Source organism: Gadus chalcogrammus, chromosome 18, assembly GCF_026213295.1.
Source record: "Gadus chalcogrammus isolate NIFS_2021 chromosome 18, NIFS_Gcha_1.0, whole genome shotgun sequence".
Lineage (NCBI taxonomy): Eukaryota > Metazoa > Chordata > Actinopteri > Gadiformes > Gadidae > Gadus > Gadus chalcogrammus.
In genome coordinates, this window is record NC_079429.1 from 16,973,018 (window position 1) to 16,998,979 (window position 25,962).

A 25,962-nucleotide genomic window follows, 5' to 3' on the forward strand; every position below is an offset into this window, starting at 1 on the left:
CACACACACACACACACACACACACACACACACACAGATGATCGATGATATACATATTTCAGATATGGAATACAGAAATGTATTATTTTTATTTCATTGTGAAATGCATTCACATGACTTGATAATTGATCAATTCAATGATTGTTTGGATGCTCTCCCATCCGCTGATACAGACAGTAGGACTGTTAGTATGTCCTTCCCTCGCCCCAAACACACGCCTCACAACCATTAAGACACTTTTAAGGGCCAATGTTATCCGATAATTGGCTTTGGGGGATAACGTCATTGATTTCTCCCCCATTCAATTACTGGCCGAGGTGAAACATAACTCAGTTAAGACTCTGGGCTACCAAAGAAAAGCCAGTCAATGGCTCCTCATGTCAAAAAGCCTCCTTCGTAGCTCACCCAGCTCATCGGCATGCACATGTCTCCATTGGCCTTCTAATTCTCCCTCACTAAACACACGTGAAAAATACAATAACCGAATGAAAGAAAAGTTGTATTTTTTTTCCTTCACAGCAAACTTTTAGGTAGCCTGTAAAGGACACAGGCACGCACGCATAGACACACACACACACACGCACGCACGCACGCACGCACGCACGCACGCACACACACACACACACACACACACACACACACACACACACACACACACACACACACACACACACACACACACACACACACACACACACACACACACACACACACCCTCCCCCTCCCTGCGGCTGATAGACTCCCATCAGAGGTTCAGTGTGAGCGGCGGTGGGTTCTGGGTTGCCCACGGTGGTCGGGGTAATACTCACTCACCACTCAGTCAACCGGCGGGTTTAAGCTTCACACTTTGGAGGATTCCCGCGAGTTCACGTTTTAAAGTGTGGCTTTAAGGTAAAACCCCTTCCCATTGTAAGATAGGGGCAGAGAGGATGGACCGTCTCCCCGGACCCTGTCAGGCGGGGTGCTCTGCGAGGTGTTAGTGTTGTCGGGTCCACATGTGGTCGGACTCGGACTCGGAGGAGCCGGAGACACCGTGAGGACGCTGTGGTAAATACACCTTCTCTCCTTTGAAGCCCACGTTTCTTCTCAGCGGTCTGGTAAAAGTATGTATTTTAAGATGACCAGACCAGTGTGTCAGAGCGAAATGTAAAATATAATTTAATATGGTTAATTGATAAAATATAATTGTGTCTAGCTAGCTGTTACACTGCCCTCGGGTCGATATCTCAGGTAACTTTATTGGTTTATTCGTCAGCTTTGCACTTTCTTTTACAACTTTTAAACGACCCTAAGATTTACATTTAAGACCCCCATGTTTGTATTAACGTTATTTAGGTCTGACTCACAAACACAAATTCCCCCCTCAAAACATAGCCTACAGAACTTAGCTAGCAAACTTCCTCATGTCGATATGAATATATTGTGAACGTGTAGCCTACGCCAAATAATTTGTTGATTGAATTATGTTCATCAAATCATCATCAAATATGTTTTTATCTCGAAATAAAAGTTTAAATAATAACTCAAATAAATGTCAGACTGCAATTTGGTTTCCATTCGTTTCTCGTTGTTTCTTTTTTAATACTGGTTTCCTTTGTGCTGAATTGGCAGGTGCTTTAAAATGTCTTCGATTTTTGACCTACAAACACCGGCAACCCAAAAGGCGTAAAGGTAAACAGAACCAGGTAATCAAATGATGCCCTAAATCTCGATCTGTCTATCTATACATCCCTCCATCCATCCATCCACCCCTCCCTCCCTCCCCCACCATCTTCCTTCCTGCCTCCCGTACCCCCTTCCTATCTCCCCCCTTCTGTCTTCCATCCATATTCTGTAAATTCTGTCCATGGTGCAAGTTTCAAGAGTTTGTTTATGATTCAAATGAAAACAGACATCTCACCTTACTACCAATCAAGCTGTGTGACACATCTTAGAAACTCATTCCACAGGGAGTGGGTCACAACACAATCATTGACATTAACTTAACATTACGCAGAAGCACACTTCATGCAAAAAAAATGCACCATTGGATCTGTGTGTGAGGGTCGTTAATCAACATCAATAACTCCAAGACTTTATTTATTCAGGTCGAAACAACATTGAGAAGGAACATATGAGTTAGAGGTGTAGTGGTAAGTGAGAATATGAAAAGTAAAAGAGCAATGAAATTAGTTGATTTTTTAATGAAAGAACCTATTAAAAACCAGAGCTAAAAACATTTGGCTCCTTCAAATGTTATGTCAGGGTGCCTTAACGAGATACTCAAGTCAAGGTTATGTCATAAGAAACAATTCCCCCATCCGCTGTTACTGTCGGTATATCTGTACCCTCCCATGCTTGAACTCAAGAGAAAAGGAAGTGAAGTATGTGATTACAAGGCTTGTCATTAGCAGTGTAAACAGAGCCCGCACCGTCGGCATGTCGTCTTGGCTGGGACATCCCAGCCCTCTACTTTTTTATCTAGCTCTCAAATTAGTCAAGCACCCTAGGCTATAGATGGTGTTGTTTGGATCTGTTCATAAACACTGGCTGTTTTACTGTATGTGTTGAGATTACCTCAAATAGATTGCTAACATTTTGGCCATGAAGAATCCTGCAGATTCTACCACTGGGATACTGGGACCCCTAATGAATATTGGAGGCCCAGCAATATCTGAACTGATGAAGAGAATGCGTGCGTGTGTGTGTGTGTGTGTGTGTGTGTGTGTGTGTGTGTGTGTGTGTGTGTGTGTGTGTGTGTGTGTGTGTGTGTGTGTGTGTGTGTGTGTGTGTGTGTGTGTGTGTGTGTGTGTGTGTGTGTGTGTGTGTGTGTGTGTGTGTGTGTGATTGTCCAAAATACTTGCATTGACATGAGCCTGTGTAGGGTAGGTTAAAAAAAACACAAACATAGTCAATGTGAATGGTGGACAGAATGTGTTGTTCGCTACCTCCCCTTCACCTCTGGTTTCGAATGGAACACATGACAGTCAATCCTTTGTAACCATCCTGTTTGGCTCGTCTTCGCCTGTGGTTCTTCTTCTTGTTGTATAACTGTTCCTCTTCTGTGGTAGAACACTGGGAGTGGTAACCGTTACTGGATGAATGCCACGCTTCGAAGCCGCGAAGAAGAATAAAATTCCGACCTTAGCGTATGCCACCCGGCCCAGTTCTGCAGCCCGCAGCTTCCCACAGCGGGTTGTAAAATAACTTAATTGATGTTTGGACCTTTAAAGAAACCAAGGTATGGAAAAATGCCTGTCTAAGGGGACGTCACGCTGAGAGAGAAGAGGCCTGGCTTGTTCACAGCATGCGTGCTGATGGAAATTAGTTTTTATTGAATTGTATATTAGACAAGAGGTTGTAAAGATATATTCACGATTTTGGCTTGGTAGATTTTGCTGCCTTATGTTTTGAATTGGTGGCAGGATAATGATGGCCAGTGAACAAATGCATGAGGAGGAGGGTTTTTTAGTACATGGATTGAAACAATATCCTTGGAGTTGTCGAGTAATAAGTGAAAGTAAATGAAAAGAGAGATGCTAAATGCTAAAAGACAAAATAAATAAATATATATATTATTCATATATATTATATATCATCATCGATAAGTTATCCTTATGTTGCCCCCTCCCCTTGCCCATGTTGAATAATGCTTGTTGAATTTTTTATTCAGACCTGAGCCCTGCATAATGTTCAAATGCAAAGGCTAAAATGTTCAAATGCAAAGTGACACAGCGGCACAAACAGAAAAAAAGCAGACGTATACATCATCAGAATCTGAAATAATTTCAGGGGGAAATTGTACAAAATGTCTGAAGCTGGAGAAAATTGAAGATTTATCTCTCCAGGGTAATGGCCACAAGAGACAGGGGAGGTATCTTTGGTGACATCAGACAAAGTCACTACTAAAATGTTTGACTGCATATTTAAGATGATACAATATTTATTAACTGAAGTACATACATTTAAAATACATTTCCGATGCTAGAATATCTAATACTACAGCAGGACTAGGTATTAACATCTCTCCCTGTAGACGGTAAATAGTTTTTCCCTGGTGTGCTGCTCTAGACAGACAGTACCACAGACCGATGGCACGTGAAGCATCATACAACACGGCCAGATGTGCGCGTCTCGGAGTCGTGCGACCACTAATGATGCTAGTCGTTTAACAGATCAGGCCTCCATGAGCCTTCATTTGTGTATTTATTTATTTTCAGTGGACAAAAATGCAGACAGGAAAGCAGGTTTAGAAAACAGTTTGGGGTAGGGCTGAGGAGTCCAGGGCTGTGCCCTCTGCTATCCTTTCCCTCTCAAGTTTGTATTCTACTAATTTCTTTCAGCACTGTGCTGAATATTCCTCCAGCCATTATACCAAAAGATGTGTGCTATCTTGTTGCTAGCCCTTGTGCACACCTGCTGCTTGTGCTGTGTGGCTAGACAAACAGAAAGCCAGGCCGCCTGCAGACTTACTGACAGACAGCCAGACCTGCAGCAAGGCACGCAGACAGATGGTTATAGAATGACAGACCGACTGATGGAAGGACAGACTGATAAACAGAAGGACAAGCCCGATGGCAGTCTGCTAGCGAGGTAGGTTGCTACAGACGCTCTCCCTAGAGACCTTCATTACCTATCCAGCTCCGATGTCAATCGGGAAGTGACTTACCAATATGATGTCTGTATGTTGGACCTCTAGTCAATATGTTTGCTGCAGATGCTAGTCTAGGCTAAAAGTAACTGTAACGTGTTGGGCAAAGCATGCTTCAAATCGAGTCCGGTCTTTTCTGATGTCTCATTGTTCTCTCCGGCCCCCTGGGGAGTCATCCTTACTGCAAACCGTTGACAGTTTGACCTCCAAGACACTGTTTGTCCCACGCACAGTAGTGCTGAAACATAGCTGGCCTGTGACCCCATCTTAAGTTCTGGTAATTCTCATGACCCCCATCTTCCTCCCCCCATGGTATTTACTATATCAATAACATCCGTTGATCTCTACGTCTCAGTGATGGTCTGCACCACGGCATCAGACCAAGCCAAATAGTTAGCTTGTTTGTGGCTGTTTATCATTTGACTCCAACCACAGACTGCTAAAAGTATGAACCTAGCGTCCCTGACATCCCAAGTTGGTTAAAGCACAAAGTAAATGTTAAATGGCCTTCATTAATATATAGCTCTTCTAACCAGTGGCCACTCATAGCACTTAACAGTATTGCCTAACATTCACCCATTCATGCACACATTCACAAACCGACGGTAGACTCAACCATTCAAGGCGACAGCCAGCTCGTCGGGAGCAGTAAGGGTTATGTGTCTTGCTCAGGGACACCTCAACAATCAGCTAGGAGGAACCGGGGATCGAGCTTGGCTCACCGGATGTCATCCCATTATATTCAGCATCCACCCCTAGACTAGCCTCCGCATACCGCATACCAACTAAAGACTGTATCAAGAACTTCATGCTTGTTTCTACCGCCTGAGATTCATCTCACTTGGCTTGGCTGGTTCAAAACAAAAGTTGAAGTGCCCTTGTGCACAACACACCCATCTCCAAGCTGCCTCTGGATGAGATGTGTTGTGGCCTTGTGGGATGACACATGCTAGATAGTTAGATGTTGTTTTCCTAAGAGACATCATTAAAGTTTTCTCACCCACACAATCCTCCACAAGTCCTTTGAACAGTGCACGCAAAGATCATGGCTTCTCGTGTCCCTGGCCCTGAACTGGTCCAAGGTCCATCTGTGTGGGGATCTTGATGCCTGGAGCTTGTGAGCGGGTGCAGTTGTCTGTGTGTCAGTGGTGGTTACGATGCTTGTGTTAGTCACACTGAGCCTTGGGCAAAGAGTTGACATACAGTAGTATGACTGTATGACTCGTCTCTTTTTTGAATTGATGGTTGTAGAGAGGTTGACTGAGTGATGGCGTAGAGAGAGTGAGAAGAAGAGAGAGAGGGATGAAGAGAGTGAGGTTCACTGAGTTACAACGATCGCAAGGTCACATAGTTAGATAACTGATAGTTATTGTTGAAAACATACAAAAGGGTTTTGAGAGGAAACAGTTAATCCTCGCAATGGTATACACAAGCATTTACCACAGATGTGTTGCACTTTGAATTAGTCTGCCTTGTTTTCAGCTAGATAGGCAACAATATATTTTCCGACATGTATATCCGCCGTTATCATCCAAATAATTTGAGATGGGGCGAATAAAATATGTAATCTCAGTATTGTTAGTCACAGTTGTTTGTGCTATTTCATAAAATAATTTTAAAAAGATAATTAAGCCAAATGTTTGCAGTATTTTATGATTGTTGGTATCAGCCAAGAATGTTGACATCCCTGATGTTTTCACCCAGTGGGTTTGTTTTTTAATGTTTGCATCTAACCTATACTAATAAAGTGTTGCAGCTATAGACGTTGCCGTGGCTACAAAATCACAGTGTCAGCGAAAGGACTGTCTGACAAATCTGTTTGTGTTCTCATGACATTCACACACACACGCACACACACACACACACACACACACACACACACACACACACACACACACACACACACACACACACACACACACACACACACACACACACACACACACACACACACACACACCGACACACGCACACACATACACACACAAAAACTCAGTCACTCAATCAATCACTCATCTCATATATACACACACACACTCACTCAGTCCCCCACTCACTCCCTCACTCAATCTAAAAAACACACTCACACATAATCTCCCACGAACACACACACAATGCAGTGTACAATTCTACTTGAAATCCTTTCAGTCCCTAACATTCTCTCACAAATGAGCACGGTTACTTTGCATGCGTTGATTGGCTCTCCATCCTAGCCCCTCTCCCCTCTCCTATTTAAATACAACTACAGTATATTGACTTTGAACGGACCCAGGCCTCGGTGGAAGGCCAATTTATCGCGTCAAAATCAATTCACTCAACTCTAATGTCTTTGCTCTGAGGCTCAGGCTCACCTCCTCAATGTTAAGGCCGTCCGCCTGCGTCTGGCAGCCCCTACAGCCACAGAGGATGCCTAGCATCCAGGCTTGTCTGTTGTGTCAGCATGATGCTATATTTCATTCCATCTGTTGGTTAACCTCAGGACTTCACTTTAGCGCATGGTTATAACACTTGAAGTACCACCACCTGGGCCATTGGTTCCAAATACTAAATGTTATGTGTGATGGATAAGTGCATTGTTGTTTTCCAAGCCTTAGGGGGCGCTCTACGGCACTTGTTAAGTGTAACCTGTAACATTGTTCTCTAAAATGTACATTTAGAGCATTTAGCAGACGCTTTTATCCAAAGCAAATTACAATTAGTACATTTGTCAGAAGAAGGTGAAACAATATGTTGCTGTCGGTACAGTAAGGATGTTCATAGAACCAAGTGCAAAGCAATAACAATCACTAGGTTAACCCATTCCCAGTATACAACAAAGCTAGCTAGAATAAGACAACAAAGCTAGCTAGGATAAGACTTAAACCTAAACAACACTAAACAACGTCGTTTGCTTCAAGAAGTGAACATCGCTACCTAACTAAATCTCAGCAGGTTTTCTCTGTATAACCGGACGGGTTTTGTTTGGTACGCTAAAAAGTGCTGAGGTTTGGTACCAAGCTCTGCAGTAGCGCCTGCAGACAATGCTGCAAGACAGGTAGACACGTGGCTGGGAGTGTCTCGCACTTTATGATTTCTGATAATAATATATTGTGGAGCACTAATATGCATACAGGAAAAGCACGTTCATGATGTTGTCGTCTGAACAGAAACATGTGTGTGTGTGTGTGTGTGTGTGTGTGTGTGTGTGTGTGTGTGTGTGTGTGTGTGTGTGTGTGTGTGTGTGTGTGTGTGTGTGTGTTTGTGTGGTGTGTGTGTGTGTGTGTGTGTGTGTGTGTGTGTGTGTGTGTGTGTGTTCGTGTGGTGTGTGTGTGTGTGTGTGTTTGTATATCTGTTTGTGCCTGTGTGGTGACAGAGAGAGCATTCACATGTGCCTGTCTGGGAACAGGCATCCGGGAATTTGTTTGCAAGTATGTGCGCATGCCTGCAAAAGAGAGTGTGTGTGTGTGTGTGTGTGTGTGTGTGTGTGTGTGTGTGTGTGTGTGTGTGTGTGTGTGTGTGTGTGTGTGTGTGTGTGTGTATGTGTGTGTGTGTGTGTGTGTGTGTGTGTGTGTGTGTGTGTGTGTGTGGGTGTGTGTTAGTGCAGGAGGGTGGTATGTGTGTTTCCACAGGTTGATGGGTGGTGGTCTCCTGGCCTTGATAATGGTTAGCATGTGTGGGCATCCCTCCCATGGAGGGATGCCTAGTTAAAGACGGAAGTGCGGATCTGTGCGGCACACCCAGTCACATACACACCAGTTTATAGACACACATGTTTATAACACACACAGGCACATACACACCAGTTTATACACCAACACGTTTACAATACACACACAGGCACACACACACACCAGTTTATACACCCACACGTTTATAATACACACACAGGCACACACACACAAACACACACCAGTTTATACACCCACACCTTTATAACACACACGCAGGTTCACAGAAGCACATACACTTAACTTGGTTATGGTTCTGAAATGTTTTTGTGGTGTACGGCTTGACCTTCGCAAAGCAATTACATTTTGGATCCAAATTCAACAAACACACTCTTACCCGCCTTTTTGGTGTAACAGATTTCAGGGACTGTGTCTTATTTTCTACTCTCGTTCTCTCACACACTTTTAAATTCCAAGCTCCCTTTCTCTCCCTCTCTCCCATCATCACTGTCTCTCTCGTCAGTCCCTCTCTCTCTACCATCACTATCTCTTCCTCATCAGTTATTCAAATATTGTACTTCCATTAATTCCATTTAAAATCGTGAATATTTTGTTTTTGGTTTAAATTATTACAATAATTATATAGATACCAATTATCCAGAACCCATTTTTAGAACTCTTTATCGTACGTTTATTTTTCATTTCTTTCCCATTGGTATGTTTATTCCTGTAATAATTATTTATCCATAATAAATTGGGGAATATAATGTTTAAAGGTAAACCTCGGCCCGCATGAGACAACAGTAATAATGCTAATGTAATCCAGATTCCATGCACTAATCTTCAGCCCATTATTTTATCTTTGACAGGGGTCCTGCATAGCGCAAAAAGTGCTTCAATCCCTGCCCCCTTCCTTCCGTGGCTCCTTCCATCCTTCCCTCCCTTCTCCATTTGCTCCTCCCTTGCCTCCTACTTTAATCTCTTCAATACCATCTCCCCTAATTTCTTCCTTACTTCCCCTCCCCCCTGCTTCTTCCCTTGTGACTCTTCCCTCTTTCCTCCCCCCTTCTCCTGCTTCCACCCCGGCCACCCTTCCCTTCTCACTCTCATCCCTCCCTTGCTTCCTCCCCTTCCCGCCACCATGAGCTGGAGCTTCCTGACCCGCCTGCTGGAGGAGATCCACAACCACTCCACCTTCGTGGGGAAGATCTGGCTGACGGTGCTCATCGTGTTCCGCATCGTGCTGACGGCGGTGGGCGGCGAGTCCATCTACTACGACGAGCAGAGCAAGTTCATCTGCAACTCGGGCCAGCCGGGCTGCGAGAACGTCTGCTACGACGCCTTCGCCCCGCTCTCCCACGTCCGCTTCTGGGTCTTCCAGATCATCCTGGTGGCCACGCCCTCCCTCATGTACCTGGGCTACGCCGTCAACAAGATCGCCCGCGCCGACGACCGGGCGGGCGTCGGCGGCGGCGGCGGGGACGGTTTGCCCCAGCGCCGCGCGCCCAGGAAGTCGTACCCGGGCGCCCGGAGGCAGCACCGCGGCGTGGAGGAGGCGGAGGACGACCACGAGGAGGACCCCATGATCTACGAGGTGGCGGAGCCGGAGAGCGACGGCGGAGGGGCCGGGGGAGCGGCGGGCGGGGCCGACGGGGGTGCGGGCGGGGCCGACGGGGGAGGGGTCAAGGCCAAGGCGCGCCACGACGGGCGCCAGCGCATCAAGGAGGACGGGCTGATGCGTATCTACGTGCTGCAGCTGCTGGCGCGCTCCCTGCTGGAGGTGGGCTTCCTGCTCGGGCAGTACGCGCTGTACGGCATGGCGGTGCCCTCCACGTACGCCTGCTCGGGCCCGCCCTGCCCGCACACGGTGGACTGCTTTGTGTCGCGGCCCACCGAGAAGACCATCTTCCTGCTCATCATGTACGCCGTGTCCCTGCTCTGCCTGGCCCTCAACTTCTGGGAGATGCTGCACCTGGGCGTGGGCACCATATGTGACATCCTGGGCTCCCAGCGCTCCCCAGCGCCCTCCAACGACGAGGCCTCCCACCCGTACGGAGTGGCCAGAGGGCCGGCGACGGAGCCCGCGTACGGGAACGTGCCCTTCTCCTGGAACACGCCGTCGGCCCCGCCCGGCTACAACTTCGCAGTCAAGCCCCCGCTGGACTCCAACGAGTACCAGGAGCCGGCGCTGCAGCCGCCCCCCGCGGCCCTGCCCTTCACCGACCTCACCAACGCCAAGGCGGCCTGCCAGCAGAACCGGGCCAACATCGCCCAGGAGGAGAACCAGCGCTTCGCCGACGACCAGAACCTCCCCAAGACCGGTGTGGGCGGCGGCTGCGGAGCCCTGCGGAAGGAGCTGCACCTGGCTCAGAACCGGCTGGAGGCGGCCATCAACGCCTACGGCCAGCAGGGGGACTACAACAAGAACGGCAGGTCCCCCGGCAACAAGGCCAACAGCGGGGGCCGCAAGCAGCGGGCCGTGTCCCGCACGGGGTCGGGTCGGGCCGGTGGCAGGGGCCAGGGGGGGAGCAGTGGGAGCAGCTGCAACAGCAAGTACGGAGAGGTGAAGGGGTCTGAGTGGATCTAGGGAGGGGGAGTACGATGGGCTGGAGGGGGGGGGGGGGGGGGGGGGCAGGGTGGAGCTGGGTCCGTGGTTAACACGCCTCATTTAGATATCAGTGAGTTCGGTGTCCAGTGAATACTTAGCTATTAGCCGGTCTTGCGCGGCGTTGTTCGGTTACGCGGGACTCGTAGTGAAGGGTATGCAACCTCAACTAAGTGTGAAATGATGTTCACATCAAGAAGTGATTGATGTGCCAAAAACACTGCAAAACACACAATGTTAAGACGTCAACATTTAGCAATATTTTCTAAAATCTTTTAAAACAAATTGTGTTATTATATTCTCGTATTATTTTCAAGGTCGACTTGGGACAAATGCTCTTGGATGGTGATGTTTGTTTTCTTTAGGGGAAGTTAGTGTGTACAATTTTAAAATACTCCCTTTAAATCTCCCTTTACATTACACACATTTACACATTTAATTGAAACATATTTCCGGGGCATTTCATCTATAACCAAACATGTTTCAGTTATTTATATAGCTAACTGTATTGGAACCAAACTATTGTTAGGCCATTAGCACTCAAGGAAGCATAATCCCTTACTGATTTGGTATTTATTATTTTTGTATGGTGTGTTCATTTATGTGAAGACGTTTAGCTGTAAAAGAGGAGTTATGCTGTGTTATCCAACGTGCCTTAGGTTACCTGCAACTGAAAGAGTAATGTCATTTGGAAACCGCATCCCTAAAAAGACATAGGGTCAGTCAGACTTCTGACTGACCCCAAGACAACGCGGCCGCCACTCGTGATCCCATGTGGTTAAAACGTGCATTATCCGATTTTACATTGTTCTTCTCTTTCGACGTGCAATATAATCGTACATATAAAACTGAACGTTTATTGTCATCACATGGAGTCAAATGCATGAATAATTCCTGAAAAATAAGTTCTTCTTATAACTGCTGTCAAAAGTGCCACAAGAAATGTGTGTTGTTTTGCAATGCACAACATATCGTCCATGATGTTTTGTTCAAGCTATTTTTGCGTGAAAAGCTTACATTTTTTGTCAAGAAATATAATTTTCCAGTATAAGATTCTGTTTTGTGAGTGTTGAACCAACTGAAACCACTCAGTGTTGTTATGTATTGTATTGCAAAAGGTTGACATTGCTGTTATCAAACAGGCTGTTTTTAAATGTAGTCTACTGTCCAATGTCAAATAGCTTTTTTACAGTGAAGCATGAAGTTCGTTCCTCTCCCTTCCAATAAAGTTTATTAAGGCCTTGTTTACATGATTGAAACTGAATGCATTAAAGAAGAAAGGGAATAAATAATTATCCAGGTGCTTCTGGCTTGAGTTAAGTTTCTCAGATGTCTTTAGATTGTAAAAGTTATTAAGGGTTGTGCTGTTTTCGATATAGGAAAGTCATTTATTGTGTTGAAATTAAAAACTGCATGTGTTGTTTTTCAAGGGCATTCATAAATAAATTGAGGAAACAACATGTCTGGTCCTTTGATGCCCCAACCTCCACGAATTGAATGAGAATGTTAATCAATCCCTGGTAAACAGATGGAAATTAGGGTAATACTTTAACCATAACAACGGTGTTATTTGATTGCTTAAATGTACAACTTTTTCAGTACAGATCTGATAGGACAGCTGGTGTTTTGTTTTTTTACAAAAAATAATATAACTGTTTATTAGAAGTGTTGTTTTAAATCGCTATAAAAATGAATCGTCAACATTTATTTTTTCTTCTTGGTGCCTTCTATTTACAGACTTTTGGGCCGTATAATACCGGATGTGACGTTGGCTTTGGGCTTTTGTTTTTAAAAAGCGGCGGTTGCTCCAAACCAGCCGGGCCGGCTGTCTGTACTCCTTAAGTTATATACTCTTCTTAAGTGAGATAAGCCACCAATATCACTTTGGGCATAACACGAAGTGAGTACTGTTTTATGATTGCAACGGATGGGTAGGACACCAGACGTCCGTTCCCTTGCTAAGTGAGGTGTTTTAACTTAGCCTTTAAAACAGGAGCTAAGCTAAGGGCTGTTCACTTAGCCTTCATAAGGGGAGCTAAGCTAAGGGGTTTTAACTTGGCCTTCATAACAGGAGCTAAGCTAAATGGTGTTATATTAGCCTAAGGTGTGTTACATTAGCCTTAATAACAGGGGCTTAACTAAGGTGTGTTATATTGGCCTTAATAACAGGAGCCAAGCTAAGTTTGATATAACTTGAATTAGCCTTCAAAACAGGAGCTTAGCTAAGGTGTGTGACTGGTTCGATGACTACATGTTTTTGTCATGTAGGTCAAAGCAGTTTACCATGACCGTGTGCCCTGGTGTACATGATCCTCCATGGTTTATATTGCAATAGTAATGGTACTACTGATGCATATATGATGGTTTATGTTATTAAGTTATAAAGGTTTTAATCTTCCCAGCTCTTCAAGAGGAGGTCTGTGTCTCATGTATCTAAGGGCATGTTTGACTAAAGCCACAATCAGCCAATCGTGATGTGTTGCATGTTGCAGTCAACATGACATTTTAAAATGTAAAATCTCGACCTTTACTATGATTATACAGTTCACATAGTATGGAAATGGCAGGTGGACTTTGCAACAAGTATCATAACTACAACTAAGAGACAATTTACTTTAGCAGTTACTTTATCAAAACTTATTTCCCCAAGAAATTCTCGTGTTCATTCATCTTTTTTAAACCTTTTAAACAACATAGCCATAGCCAAGAGAGATTTGAAGATGTGTATTTATAATCTGTCAGAAATGGCGTTACCTATCTTATTATGTGAAGAAAACATTAAACATCTATCTGACGTCTAAATAAGAAGCTCCAATGTGCTGTTAAAATAACCCAACTTGATGTTAATGTTTTAGCACCAAGAGGAGTTAACATTTTTAAATACAGTTTAATTGCAGTTCTTGTATTATTCACAATTGACATAGTATAGAAATGGTAGGACTTTGTAAGATATGAAGATGCAAGAATGAAGTTATTAACGCCAAGAGGAGTTAAAATTGTTTCCAAGAAAAGTGTCTATCAATAATGGTCTTGTTGTATGCAAAGGACTTTTAACCATGTGCATTTTTAAATGCAAGCAAATACAAAAAATCGATAGCTCATGAGTAAACTACTGCCGCGACGAACCCAAATACATCTCCGATGACCCCTGAGATTTGGAAGAACTGAATAAAGTATGCAAAAGTAGAATGGAAAGTTAGCTTCACATTCACACTGTTCTCCTGCCTGTTGTTCCTGTGCTGCTGCAGTCAGCGATGGGAGGAGGCCTCCTTGGTGTCCTGCCTCCTGGGGAGAAGAGGCTGACGGGAAAGTCCTTCTTCCTGGACAACGTCAAGAGACGGGCAGCCGCCTTGCTGGTGGAGGCCATCTTTCACCTGGGAGGGGTAAGCTAACTGCTTACACATAGGCCTGTTCCTTCTACAAGCTACCTCTAAGCTACCAGAAAGGTTCTCGTTGGGTGAAGAAGAAAATCCAGAAAGCTTGTGTGTGTGATTCGTGCATTTCTAGACATCTATATTTCTATTTAGAATTATGGAAAGTAAATCGCATGATTTGGTAATCCTGCTACAAAGACTGTAAAAAACGGAAGACTAGTATCTACATTGACGTTCACACACTGACATTATCCTACTAAAGGTCACCTTTTTTCTAAACAATAGTTGGGGCCTCAAATGCAATTCATCTCCTTTCACATTTGCTGTAGTGCCAACAATTACAGCAAAGTGAATTATTTCCGATAGGGCTCCTAAACCCATAGATGGAGGCATTTACACCCACACTGGTAAAGCCACAATGATGATGAGACTAGAACTTTGATTTTCCACTCCCATTGCCAGTTTAGAGGAATTAATAAATAAGAGTATAAGTCATTTGTTAGAGGGTTTTATCTAAAGCATCTTCCAATTCCATGCATGGATGCCTTGTTTGCATGGGAGGTTCCAGTGGGAATTGAACCTAACCCTTCCAGTGTTTACCAGCAGTGGAGCCACACTGGACCTCTAGATTCCAAACAGAGCAAACGGTGGAGCTGGTGATCAGCTAACATCAGGATGTCTTTTTTTTCGGGGGGCATGTGACCCAGGAAGTAGAGCGGGTTGGCTCGGAAGGTTGCTAGTTCGATCCCCGGCTCCTCCTAGCTGCGTGTTGAGCTGGCCCTGAGCCTCACCCTGACTGCTCCCGACGAGCTGGCTGTCGCGTTGCACGGCAGACACCGCCGTCGCTGTGTGAATGTGAGGCAGTATCGTAGAGCACTCCTAGCGGCCACTGGTTAGTAAAGCGCTGTATAAAGACAGACCCTTTACCGTTTGTTCTCCTCTTGTGTGTCCCTGACAGAAGGTGGAGGGTTTCCTCCACAAGGACGTGACCTTCCTGGTGACCGGGAGCCAGGAGGCGTCGCCAGAGGAGAGGATCCAGCCCGCCAAGACGGAGGCCAAAGGCGGGCGAGGGGAGACGGACCCCCCCAGAGACGGAGTCCGGGAGGCCAAGGACCGGCCGTGGCCGACCACGCCCCTCCCAGCGCGCCCCACGGTCTGTCCCCCGCCTGTCTGTTCGCTGTCCGTCTGTTTTAAAACATGGAGGAGGTGTTTGCAGAGACACAAACGTGCTCTTGTCTAAGCATGGTCTATGCTTGCTAGTGTGTATATTGTGTATTATATCTGTTTGCTGAGTTTGAAAATACTAGCATGGGTTTGATCATAAAATCAAAGCGCTTCACAGTACACCCCCAATGTAAAATACAATGGGACTGAGATGGGTAAGATCTCTTTTGCTGCTCTTTCATCCTGGAGCGGGCTGTAAATAGACCTTAAAAAGAAAGTCTGCTGTCATGAGTTGTCAAAAATGAGTTTGTATTTGTTGGATGTTCCGTTTTTCGCTTTGTTATTGGCCAGTTCACCCTCGCAATTTTTTTTTTATAGTGATGTGTTTCAACCTAGATTAATAAAGTAATGGTTGAATAATGACGCGTTAATGATCTGGTCAGTGTTATGTTGCCGTAGTTGTCAAAACCATCAGAAATCAGTCTCATCAACTAGTCAAATCTTAACTTGCGGTGAGTGTTAATGTTTAAAACTACACTGTTAGCTCATGTTTTTTTCTTTTTCTTTTTTAGTGTTTCGGCAGTCGTGGAATGGCCCTACTGGAGAAAGCCATTCGCAACAATGTGAGTGGTCCTGTAGTCACAATAGTGGTTGACATGGTTTGGTATGTCAACTGTTGACGCAGTGGAGTCCTGCTGACAAACAGGCCTTTTGTTGTTATTTTCTTCCAGGAGCGACTGCAGGGAAGTGTCTTGCAGAAAGCCCGCTCGTGGGGTGTGCAGATTCTCTATGTGGATGGTATCCTTTTTGACCGATGCCCCCCTTATGGCTTGTCTTTAATGTTCTCTTGGTGTAGTGGGTCTTCGCTTACAGCAGAGGGCACCGTATTCCTGTTATGAGCTTCAACAGTCTGTTAGGATGTTGTGGTCTCATGGTTTCCTCCTGACAATAGGTTAAGAATGGTGGGGTGCCAATTCAAATATTCAGTAATAGTTTTGTTTAATGGACTATAACCATTGAAACCGTCTCTCCTGGCTCCATGAAAGCTTCTACTAATACGAAATGTCAACATTACTTCCATGTACCAACTCTGCTGAAGAGCAATTAGCGTGCATGTGCAAGTGTCACAAATGTGAATTAAAGTGCTTTATTGCTATCTTGGCGTCACTATGGTTGATCCCCCGGAATGGTATGTTTCTTTAATGCGAGGCTAAGCAAGGGGTATGTGTTAAAAAAAAGACATATTTCCCCACAGACAAATTTCATATGAAAGTCCCATGTTAAGGATAATGGGACTATTTCTTATGACTCCAAAGTCCATACTGTAGACTTGAAGCACAGTGTGGAGTGGAATGGATGCTCTCTATGGTAGAGGATGTGTTTAAGTTAAGATAAGATGTACTTTATTCATCTCAGCAGAGAAATGTTGTGTCTTTAACTGATTCCAAGATATCCTGCTGTACCTACAAAGATTAACAAGAGAGAGCTTCAACACCAAGCAGAAAAAAGCAGAGGTAATTTTCTCAGAAGATGCAAAAATCTTTGTATCAATATCAGTTTGGTTTGATGGGCTTTGGATGACATTGTATGTTTCCTTTTGCTTTATCAGCTGAAGAACTGCAGCAAAGTAGCTGTTCGTGTCGTTAAAGGTTAGTTAATGCTCATAAACACTTTTATTACTGTCTCTTACTGCTCTGTCTCAAAATATTTCTAATCATGTTCTAAATTAATTGTACAAACACTCAAACTTTACTTTCTTAAATTTATAAAATGAATGATGGATAATAAATGAACCACAATGTTCTGCATCCTCTGTCGTTAGCTGCCGGTCTGAAATGCCCCTACCTCAAAGTGGAGGATTTAAGCAGGTGAGTGAGTTTCCTCTTTCCATGCTTTTCCCGGTAGAGTAAGTGCTTCACTTGCCTTTGTTTGACATTTGAATCCAAGTGAAACAATACCCTTCAAGATCTTTAAGCCATACCGTCCGTCCCCCCCCTCAGCTTTTCCTCTAAATCCTTTTATGTTAAGGGATTCGACACCCATATGTAAAGGGATCCAGGCCTTTTCTTGGAACCTAAGAGGTATATACTGTACATTATTTGACTATTTAGTAGATGCTTATATCCAGAGTGACGTCCAGTGAAAACACATTAATGTAAATTAGGAGCAGGTATGCAGCCTTGTTGAAGGATGCCTACAGGTGGAAAGCAGGCACTGGGAATCAAACCCAGAAGTCCTCTGGCTGGGTAGAACACCTTAACCACACAATATTGCTTTTCCAACACACTCTAGCCACTTCACATTCCAACACTTAAACGTAATTTTAAGTCTTGATATGCTAGAGCCAGCATGAACCAAACCTGGGGTAAGCACCGTGTGCAGGGTTCATGTGGCGATCTGTCCCGTGGTGCGCGGCTCGGAAATGTGGAACCTCTGCAAGCATCGTGCAAGAGCCGCGTGTCCACACAACTTAAGGCGGCGGGGTATGCAATGGCCATGTGTGGACTGCACTTCACGAGCAGCGCATCACCGCAACCCCTAGTTCTGTTTTACTCATTTAAACATCTGTCTTGGACTTGGACTCCAAAGCCTGGCTATATATAAGCAACAGGCCAGAGGCCAGAGAGAAAAGTGATCAGTTTCTAGATCTTTCCTTCTGAACAGGAAGGTGGGTTGGTTATTATGCCCCGGAACACGCTACGTTCAGCTCCAAATGAGTGTAGTGAGAAAGGGCGTCGTTGACCCAGGGTGACCGGTCTGCAGCTACCCCCTCCCTCCCACTGTGCGTGGGCTCACCCCTGCGGCTTGAGTTTCGGCCCTGGTGGTTTTCCTAATCGTGATTAGTTTAGTGAGTTCAGGCAGCTAGTGTGTCAGTAGCACTGAGTGAAGCGGCCCCCAGGAGCCCAGTGCTCTCCCAGTGGGGACAGATACCGTATCCAGTCCACCGCGACGGCTCCGTACACAAGCCAGGTCAGGGAGGTCTCTGCCCCAGCCAAAGGTTCCCTTCAGTGGCCCCTGTCATTTTAGCTAATGAAAGGAGCCCTCCCCTGTCGGATGGCACCTGTGCCCAGGGAAATCTAACCCCACGGTATCTGAAACGGTGTGTGAGACTCGCTAGGGTCTGCCTCCAATACAACGCTTAATATGCATTCTTGCCTTTTTATGTTCTATATATTTTGTACCAAAGCATCTCTCTTGTGAGGAATTATTTACTTTTGTAGCACAGACTTCAATGAATGTAATCAGACCTTAAGTTTATGTTTCAGTCCACCTCTAGTTCTTTTGATATCAGAGTTAACAAACTTGCGACCTGACATGCTTGTATTATTTAGGATCATTTGTGGCCACTCACCAATCCAAAATGCCCCCTCTAGTGGTGCTCTTCAGCAGCCTTCTGACCCTCACACTAACCTGATGACTGGTGCTCCACAGGAAGTACAAGCCGCTGTACGTCCAGTCCCTGAGCTTCCCCAGCTTCTGCTTCTCGGGCCGCTTCGGCCCTTCCGAGCCCCCCCCTCCTGCTCCCTGCCCCGAGAAAGGCCCGGAACAAGAATGCGACACCAAGTTAGTAATGGTCTTTTACCTACTGAAGAACCAGGCACTAGCCCAGTACTGGGAGTACGACCTGGGAATATAGTGTAGCTAGTCAACACACGTTGGTTGGACATTACTATTAGTCCAATCAGAGGGTCTTCTGAACTCAGGGCCACGTCTGAACAGCCATTTATCACTTTACTATGGATGAAGGTTGAAAGGGAACGGCTGCATTCTGGGTAAGTTGTAGGTCTTATATTATGCTATTACAAAACAAAGGGGCTGGTGCTAGATCCTTGATTACTATTAAAGTGTTTTTGTGTCATCTTCACAAGGAAAACCAAACCCTAAAACAACCTATTCAAGATAAAGTGATGTAATCAGTAACTTTAGAATTATTATTTTATTTTTTTAATTGGCCACTGAACTATGGTCATAGCATCAAAAACATCAAACTATTAATCCTGAACAGTGGATTGCATGTGTAACAGCCTGCAGAATGCCGAATTACTGATTAATCAGAATCAGGTATTCAGTAAAGCTGTGTAAAAAACAATTGTACTGTAATGGATACCAATCTGTCCTCCACCAGCCTTTCTAATGATTGTATGTTCTCTAGAGAGTCCTACAAAGTGGCCAGCGGACCTCTGGGCCCCCCGGAGCCCCCCCTGCCACTCAAACCCTCCCCATGGCGGGCGCTCAACAAGGTCCAGGGCTACTGTGAATGCTGCCTGGAGGCCTTCACCAACCAGGAGGAGGTACATGGAGGGAACTATGGAATCAAAAACACATAAAGTGAAGGGTTAAACAAATAGCTCATGTGACCGATTTGAATACATTTGAGATGAAATATAGTGTGTGTGTGTGTGTGTGTTGTGTGGTGTGTGTGTGTGTGTTTGTGTGTTTGGTGTGTGTGTGTGTGTGTTGTGTGTGTGTGTGTGTGTGTGTGTGTGTGTGTGTGTGTGTGTGTCATTTGAAATAGCCCTAATGTATATCATTTCGAATCCCATTGAAACCGTTGAAATGTGTGTACGATTCAAATGCCGTTGAAAGTCATTTTCTCCCCCGTCTGTCTGTCCTGTGTCTCTTCCTGTGTGTGTCCTCACTCTGGTCCTCAGCACCTGGTGTCCGCCACACACCGTGGGTTTCTGCAGCAGGCCTCCAACTACAGCGCATTGGACCGGTTGGTGGCCAGCCTGCTCCCGGGCTTCGACCCAAACCCCCCCCAGCACATTGACCCTTCCCTCGACAGGTGACCCCTCTAAAACCCCACTATATTTAAGATTTAAAGAATGATCAATCTTTAAATCTTTTAATGGATCACCCACTCACACAGAAACTTTTTTATGTATCCTTCTGGCTCTATTTTGATTATTCTCCTACCATGAATAGCAGATGTTATATTCATGTTGATTACAGCTCAACCTGCACAGGTGCAGTGTGTATATTTCGGTTGATAGTGTCTGCGGTAACATCGTGATGTGTTTATGCCCACACCAGCGTCCCCACCCCAGCATGCGGCCCCAGCCCCGGTGCGGCCGACCTGCTGACCCTCAGTGACGGCGCGGCGGAGAAGGCCGTCCGAGCGCTGCTGAACCCAGTGGCGGCCTTCGACGAGGCCTTCCGCAGCCTCCCCGCCAAGCCTCCCTCCCCGCCGCCCCCAGCCCCCCGGCACGTGCCTCCACACCACGCCTCGCACCCGACCTGCGCGCCCATCCTCGCTGCCCTGCTGGCCGCCCCACGTCCTCCCTCGCCGTGCATGGGGCTGCGACCTCTGGACCCCCCGACGCTCACCCCCTGCTCGCCCCTCCGACAGCCCCCTAAACTCGAGCCGCTCTCCCCCTGCAAGCTAACCCCGGACGGGACCTCTTCCGATCCGTACTCCCAGCCCCCGGTCCTCAGTCCCCAGGCCCCGGACACCCGTTACGAGCGCCTCGACCTCTTCTCGGACCCGCCGGAGCTCAGCCCTGAGATCCCGATCCTGCCCCTTCCCGCCCTCCAAGGCATGCAGGTCTCTGGTTCTGAGACAAACCACAGTTTGTTCAATGTCCTAGAGAAGATCGGAGCGTTGTGTCCTGAGACCAGCCCCCCGTCGGCCCTGTGTCGATCTTCCTCCTTCCCCCTGATGGCGTCGACGTCGTCGAACTCTAAAAAACGCAGCCGGTCTGCCAGCCCCAGACGGAAGTCCACGAAGAGGAGGAGGCTGGCGTTCTCTGTCGACCAGCGGTCCTTTTGTAAACCAGAGGGGGACCTGAGTGTGGGCCTCCCTGGCCCTGTACACCTCGGCCCCGTGTGCTCCAGTACAGACCTCGCGGTGGCTCAGGCCTGCATGGGGTCGGACCCACCGGGGGACTTGGGTCTTGGCGAGCCCCTCCATCTAAAGTCCCTTCTCTGGGATTCTCCTTCCTGTGGCCCGGTCCCTCCAGAGGGAGTCAAAGAGGCCACAAAACCCACTTTCACCTCGTTCCTTGTGCCAGACACCAAGGTCTTCTCCCAGCCCCCCAGTCGTTTGGCCAGCAGCCATTCCGGTCTGGGGGACCAACCTCCCTCCCCGGTCTCCCCCAACACTCCAGACTGTTCCTTCTCCATCCAAACCCCCCCCGGGTCCCACCACACCCAGTCCAGCCAGTGCTCCCTCCCCCACGCCGTCTCCTCTGTGTGCATCGAGTCCGCCCTGGTGCCCGACGTAGCCGGCCTCTCCCCGTCGTCCTCGGAGTCGGACTGGGACCACGAGTTCCTTTCCCGGCTCGCCCCGACGGGAGCCCCCCCCCAGGAACCCCTCCTCTCCACCCGGGGTCGCTGTGGGCTGGACCAGGAGCTCCTTCAGAGGGCCTGTACCTGGGCGCACAACAGCAGCTACGAGGCGCGCCTGCACTCCGCCCTGCAGCCCCCCACCAGCCGGGTCCTGTAGCGGGGCGGTGTGCTGAGGTCCGACACCGGGCACGTGGCCTTCCCTCCCCCCACCGAGTCCGTTCGCTTTTTTTTATTTAATGTTTCACCTCCTCACCGTTTAGGTTCTCCAAAAGAAGCCGAGCAAGTTTACGATGAATGTTTTTAAATCATGCATCCATGAACTCGGTGTCTGGGCAATGGGTTGTAAAAGGTGAACACAATCACCCTCAGCGTCCTGCTCTTCCTGCTTCTGAGCCTCTTACCAGAGGAGAGTATAACCACACATGCACCCTTTGGTGACCGCCTATCCATAAAGTACCCCCCGGCCCATCAGGCTTTCAGCCTCTCTGATGCTATGGAGAATTTAACGAGGCCCTGCTCCGATGGGATATTACTCAATTAGTCCTAAGTGCTGCTAGCGAGCCTCCAGTACATCCCGGCACTCTGTTGCTGCGGAGCGCCCAGGGTCAGAGCGCTCTGCTAGGGATCAGGGAGGAAGTAGCTGTAGCTCAAGCAGCTGCTGCCTGCCCAGTGAACCGGGTGGTGATAATGGCACCATCGGCTTCATGGGAACCATTGAAGGTGACTCATAGTTGTGGGGAGGGGATGCTGCCAGGACTAGCTCTGAGCGGACCCCCCGTCTCCAGGCACTTCAGTGGATAGGCTGCGCACAGGACGTCTAAGGGGGAGATACTCTGATCGGCCTGATGGGAGAACAAGGCCTAATCCCACTTCTACCCCTTACCCCTTCAAAACAAGGGGATGGGGTAAGGGGTAGAAATGGGATTGGGCCCGGGCCCAAATCTCATCATCTTAAGGCTTGAGGCTGAAGATTGAGAACCCGAGAATCTGCGATAATGAATTGATTATTACTGAAGTGCTTTTGTGCAGTGGACTCGTTTGGAGGGACACCCCTGGCTATCAGTGACCATGCTGTGAAGCTCAAATGACTCCTTTTACTTTGGACGGTGTATCACTTAAATAAGCTTAGAAATGGACAACCGGCTCTCCTCTCCATCTCCAATATAGAATAATATATGTAAAGAGAAGAGAACGACGCAAGTGGTTTTCTACAAATGGCAGCTTATTCATGGTGAAAGTATTTTATTGCTTTGAAATGTGAAATTAATTTGAAATAAATGTTATGATTTAAATAAGTCATGATTTGGTTTTTAGGATTTTCTACATCACTGAGGACCGATTGACCTATTGACTGTCTACTGTTGAATTTCAGCGTATGTTTTTATCTTTACCATAAACACACCAAACCACTTCGCCATAAATGGATTCTCGAAATCTCGATATACCTCACCTCTAAGTCGATAACCATAACTTGAACATTACTGAATAAACTATTACCATTTCTAATGCACCATGGAAAATGACCACTGGCTAAGTTTCTTTGTTCGCTTTCTTTCTGAGTGATATTTATGTGGGATGTGGTGTGAGCGCAGTAGATCGTTCCTTCGTTATCCTCTTCAACCTGCTTATGTAGCATTAATCTGATACCTTATTTATTTACTTCCGTTTTAACTAATATGTTAAATTATTCCAGGTCAGGCAGGCAGTCTCACAGCAGACAATTGAGACTTTAATTTACAGAGATTAATTTTGGTAAATCATACATGGATTTCTTTAGTTAATTGCATTCCTACAACCTATAATTTAGGTCTGAATAACTGACTGAGGTCCTTTTACCTGTAATGATGAGTCAGCTAAATATATTAAGGAGTTCTTCAGCAATATGCCTTTCATTTCCACAGATTCATATTTATTAATACATTTTTGTTAACAAGTTTTTGTCAACTAGCTAATTGATGTACATTAACTAGGTGAGTGTGTAAGCATTGCTTAACAATTGTTGTTCCTAGGCTTTATTCTTTCTTAATTATTCTTTGCAAATATGGTACCAAACTACATCCAAAATGTTTCACCTAGAGACTCCATTCTCGGAGACCTCAACTAGGCCTACTTCATATTCATAACTTGGTGCATTTTCAACCGTTGAACTTTGTATCAACATTTAACAAATCAACACACTTTGATCTTTAGATATATCTAAACAGATTTTCGATCTAGTTTAATTTAAAATCCACTTTCAGTTGAGATGAAAATATAGAATAGCTGAGGTGTGTGTGTGTGTGTGTGTGTGTGTGTGTGTGTGTGTGTGTGTGTGTGTGTGTGTGTGTGTGTGTGTGTGTGTGTGTGTGTGTTTCAGTTGGTCTCTCAGCTAGAGCGCGAGGACGTTTTAGCACACGGTGGCTATCACAAAAGCTAACCGTTGAGGACGTTGGGAGCCTAGTAACAATGTCAATATTTAATCTAGAAACAAAATGTTAAGCTTAAATGGTTATGGTATTTCTTGTTTCCCTGACGCAAAAAATATTAATCAACGAGAAACAATATTTTTCACGTCATGCTATCTCCATCATCACGAAATGCCGTATGAAAGCTGGGACTCCAAGGAGTCCAACTGGATAATCCTCATCATTTTGTGAGTTTATCTCAATTAACTAGATGTGAAGGAATAAGGTCAATAACATACTTTTCCAAGTTACCACGCACACACACACTTTCAACCATTTCAAACATTCCATTTCCATTTCAACAGCTCAGCTATTCTATATTTTATCTCAAATGTATTCAAACTTGATCATATTAGCTATTTCTCTTTTTGTTTCCAACCATTTAAAAAAAAAGATGTAAATGTTGTGCATGTCAACAATGTAAATATTTAGACTTGAACGCAGTTCAAGCCTTTTCACTTGATTTAGGCCATTCCACATTTCTTATGTGGCTTTATTGAAACATATTTTCAACCTCACTTTGCAATGACTCCAGCACTTACAGGAAATGCATTTTCTAGTTGTAATATAATAAATATTATTGGAGGCTTGAGCCTCACGAGCTGTTCTCCAGGCGGTGGTTGCCAAGGCAGCGTCAGCGGCGCACGTGACGGCAGGGTGGGCTTTGATCTCCAGGCGCGTTCTGCCGCGCCGCTCCCGTTCGCGCATCGAGTCGCTCGCTCTCCTCCAGTATCAAGCGTTCATTTCGGAGCTTCGATGACTTCAACCGAGGATATTGGACCCAAAACAATATAAAAATTGCAAATCGTACACAAGTACCTGGCTGTCAGTCACTCGGGGGCGGTGGGTCCTATAGGTGGTGTTGAGCGACACATGTGGAAACCAGAATGTCTTTCGGATATATAGTCGGTCCACTGAGATAAGGGGACGCCTATCAACAGCCTCCTTTGATCCGTACGCGTCCTCACCGTTTCCTGGATACCTCAGGGACTATGTGAGCACCATGCTGGCAGTGCGATGCCTGCTGTTCGTCACAGTGAGCGCACAGTGCGCCGCCACAGGTATGGGGAGGATGGTGATGGAGTGGTTTTTGACCAGGAAAACGTTTCTAGAATTGGGCTAATCCCCCAGCGATGTGAAGTACAATACAGAGGGATGCTGTGTGTGTTATGGTCCCACCACACGGACCAGCTTTAGTCTGGGTAGTACTGGTTGTAATGGTCCCACTACACGGACTATCTGTCGGCTCCGTTGCCCTCTCCTTATTGAATTAGGCCAACCGTAATTATAGGAGATGGTACTTTTATAATCCTGCCCTCGGGGATGTGTGCTGCCTGTGTGTTGGTGCATATTATATACGACGCGTATTAAGTTAGTTTGGAAATGTGTAGTAAAGCTGAGACGCGCAGCAGATCACCGTAGTGATTTCTGTGATCCTACTACCAGATGGCCGTGTGGTGTCGTCCCCCCTTTCCCGTGTTCAGATCCCCGCCAAATCTAGCGCGGGACGTCGGCTCACTCCCAGCGGTCTGGTTCAGTGAGGCGCTCCCGTACAGCTTCATCAATATTGGATCGATTACTGTTTCGAGTTCTGTATTTCACCGACACGGTCTGCGATTAACAGTTAGTGCTAATTGTAGCTATTGTGAAAATGTAATGTTTTCCCTTTCGGTTGACTCACTGACGAATAACTTGAGATATAGCCTAAAACTGTTGATTTCAGATGTCTAGTCCCAGGCTGATCCACTTTAGTCACGAGGTTCAGGGATCTTTTGATCTGATCTATTAAAGATATTCTACAGCAGCCTTC

General features: G+C 46.1%; 3 protein-coding genes across 5 annotated transcripts in view; all 3 read left to right on the forward strand.

Annotated features, from left to right (window-relative positions):
- The first annotated feature begins 757 nt into the window (after window positions 1-757).
- Window positions 758-10,864, forward strand: LOC130371931 (gap junction gamma-1 protein-like). Of its 3 annotated transcripts, none has more exons than XM_056577813.1 (3): window positions 758-1,047; window positions 1,612-1,685; window positions 9,147-10,864. In XM_056577813.1, the coding sequence occupies exon 3, from the start codon at window positions 9,419-9,421 to the stop codon at window positions 10,862-10,864; it is 1,446 nt and encodes a 481-aa protein (XP_056433788.1). In that variant the 5' UTR covers window positions 758-1,047; window positions 1,612-1,685; window positions 9,147-9,418. The 3 variants fall into 3 exon arrangements, with proteins under 3 accessions (XP_056433788.1, XP_056433790.1, XP_056433789.1); XM_056577815.1 differs by having other exon boundaries at window positions 1,612-1,671; XM_056577814.1 differs by having other exon boundaries at window positions 1,033-1,103.
- Window positions 10,865-12,682: 1,818 nt separating this feature from the next.
- dbf4b (DBF4 zinc finger B) lies at window positions 12,683-23,293 on the forward strand. The gene is made up of 12 exons (XM_056577654.1): window positions 12,683-12,782; window positions 14,131-14,265; window positions 15,215-15,409; window positions 15,993-16,043; window positions 16,152-16,218; window positions 16,870-16,934; window positions 17,030-17,069; window positions 17,243-17,288; window positions 18,853-18,984; window positions 19,574-19,712; window positions 20,073-20,206; window positions 20,455-23,293. The coding sequence occupies exons 2-12, from the start codon at window positions 14,137-14,139 to the stop codon at window positions 21,863-21,865; spliced, it is 2,409 nt and encodes an 802-aa protein (XP_056433629.1). The 5' UTR covers window positions 12,683-12,782; window positions 14,131-14,136; the 3' UTR covers window positions 21,866-23,293.
- A 1,563-nt stretch (window positions 23,294-24,856) lies between these two features.
- The window catches only part of LOC130371881 (disintegrin and metalloproteinase domain-containing protein 11-like), a 29,141-nt gene continuing 28,035 nt past the window's right edge, over window positions 24,857-25,962 (forward strand). The window contains 1 exon segment of the mRNA XM_056577749.1: window positions 24,857-25,213. Coding sequence (XP_056433724.1) covers window positions 25,156-25,213 — 58 coding nt within the window. The 5' untranslated portion in view covers window positions 24,857-25,155.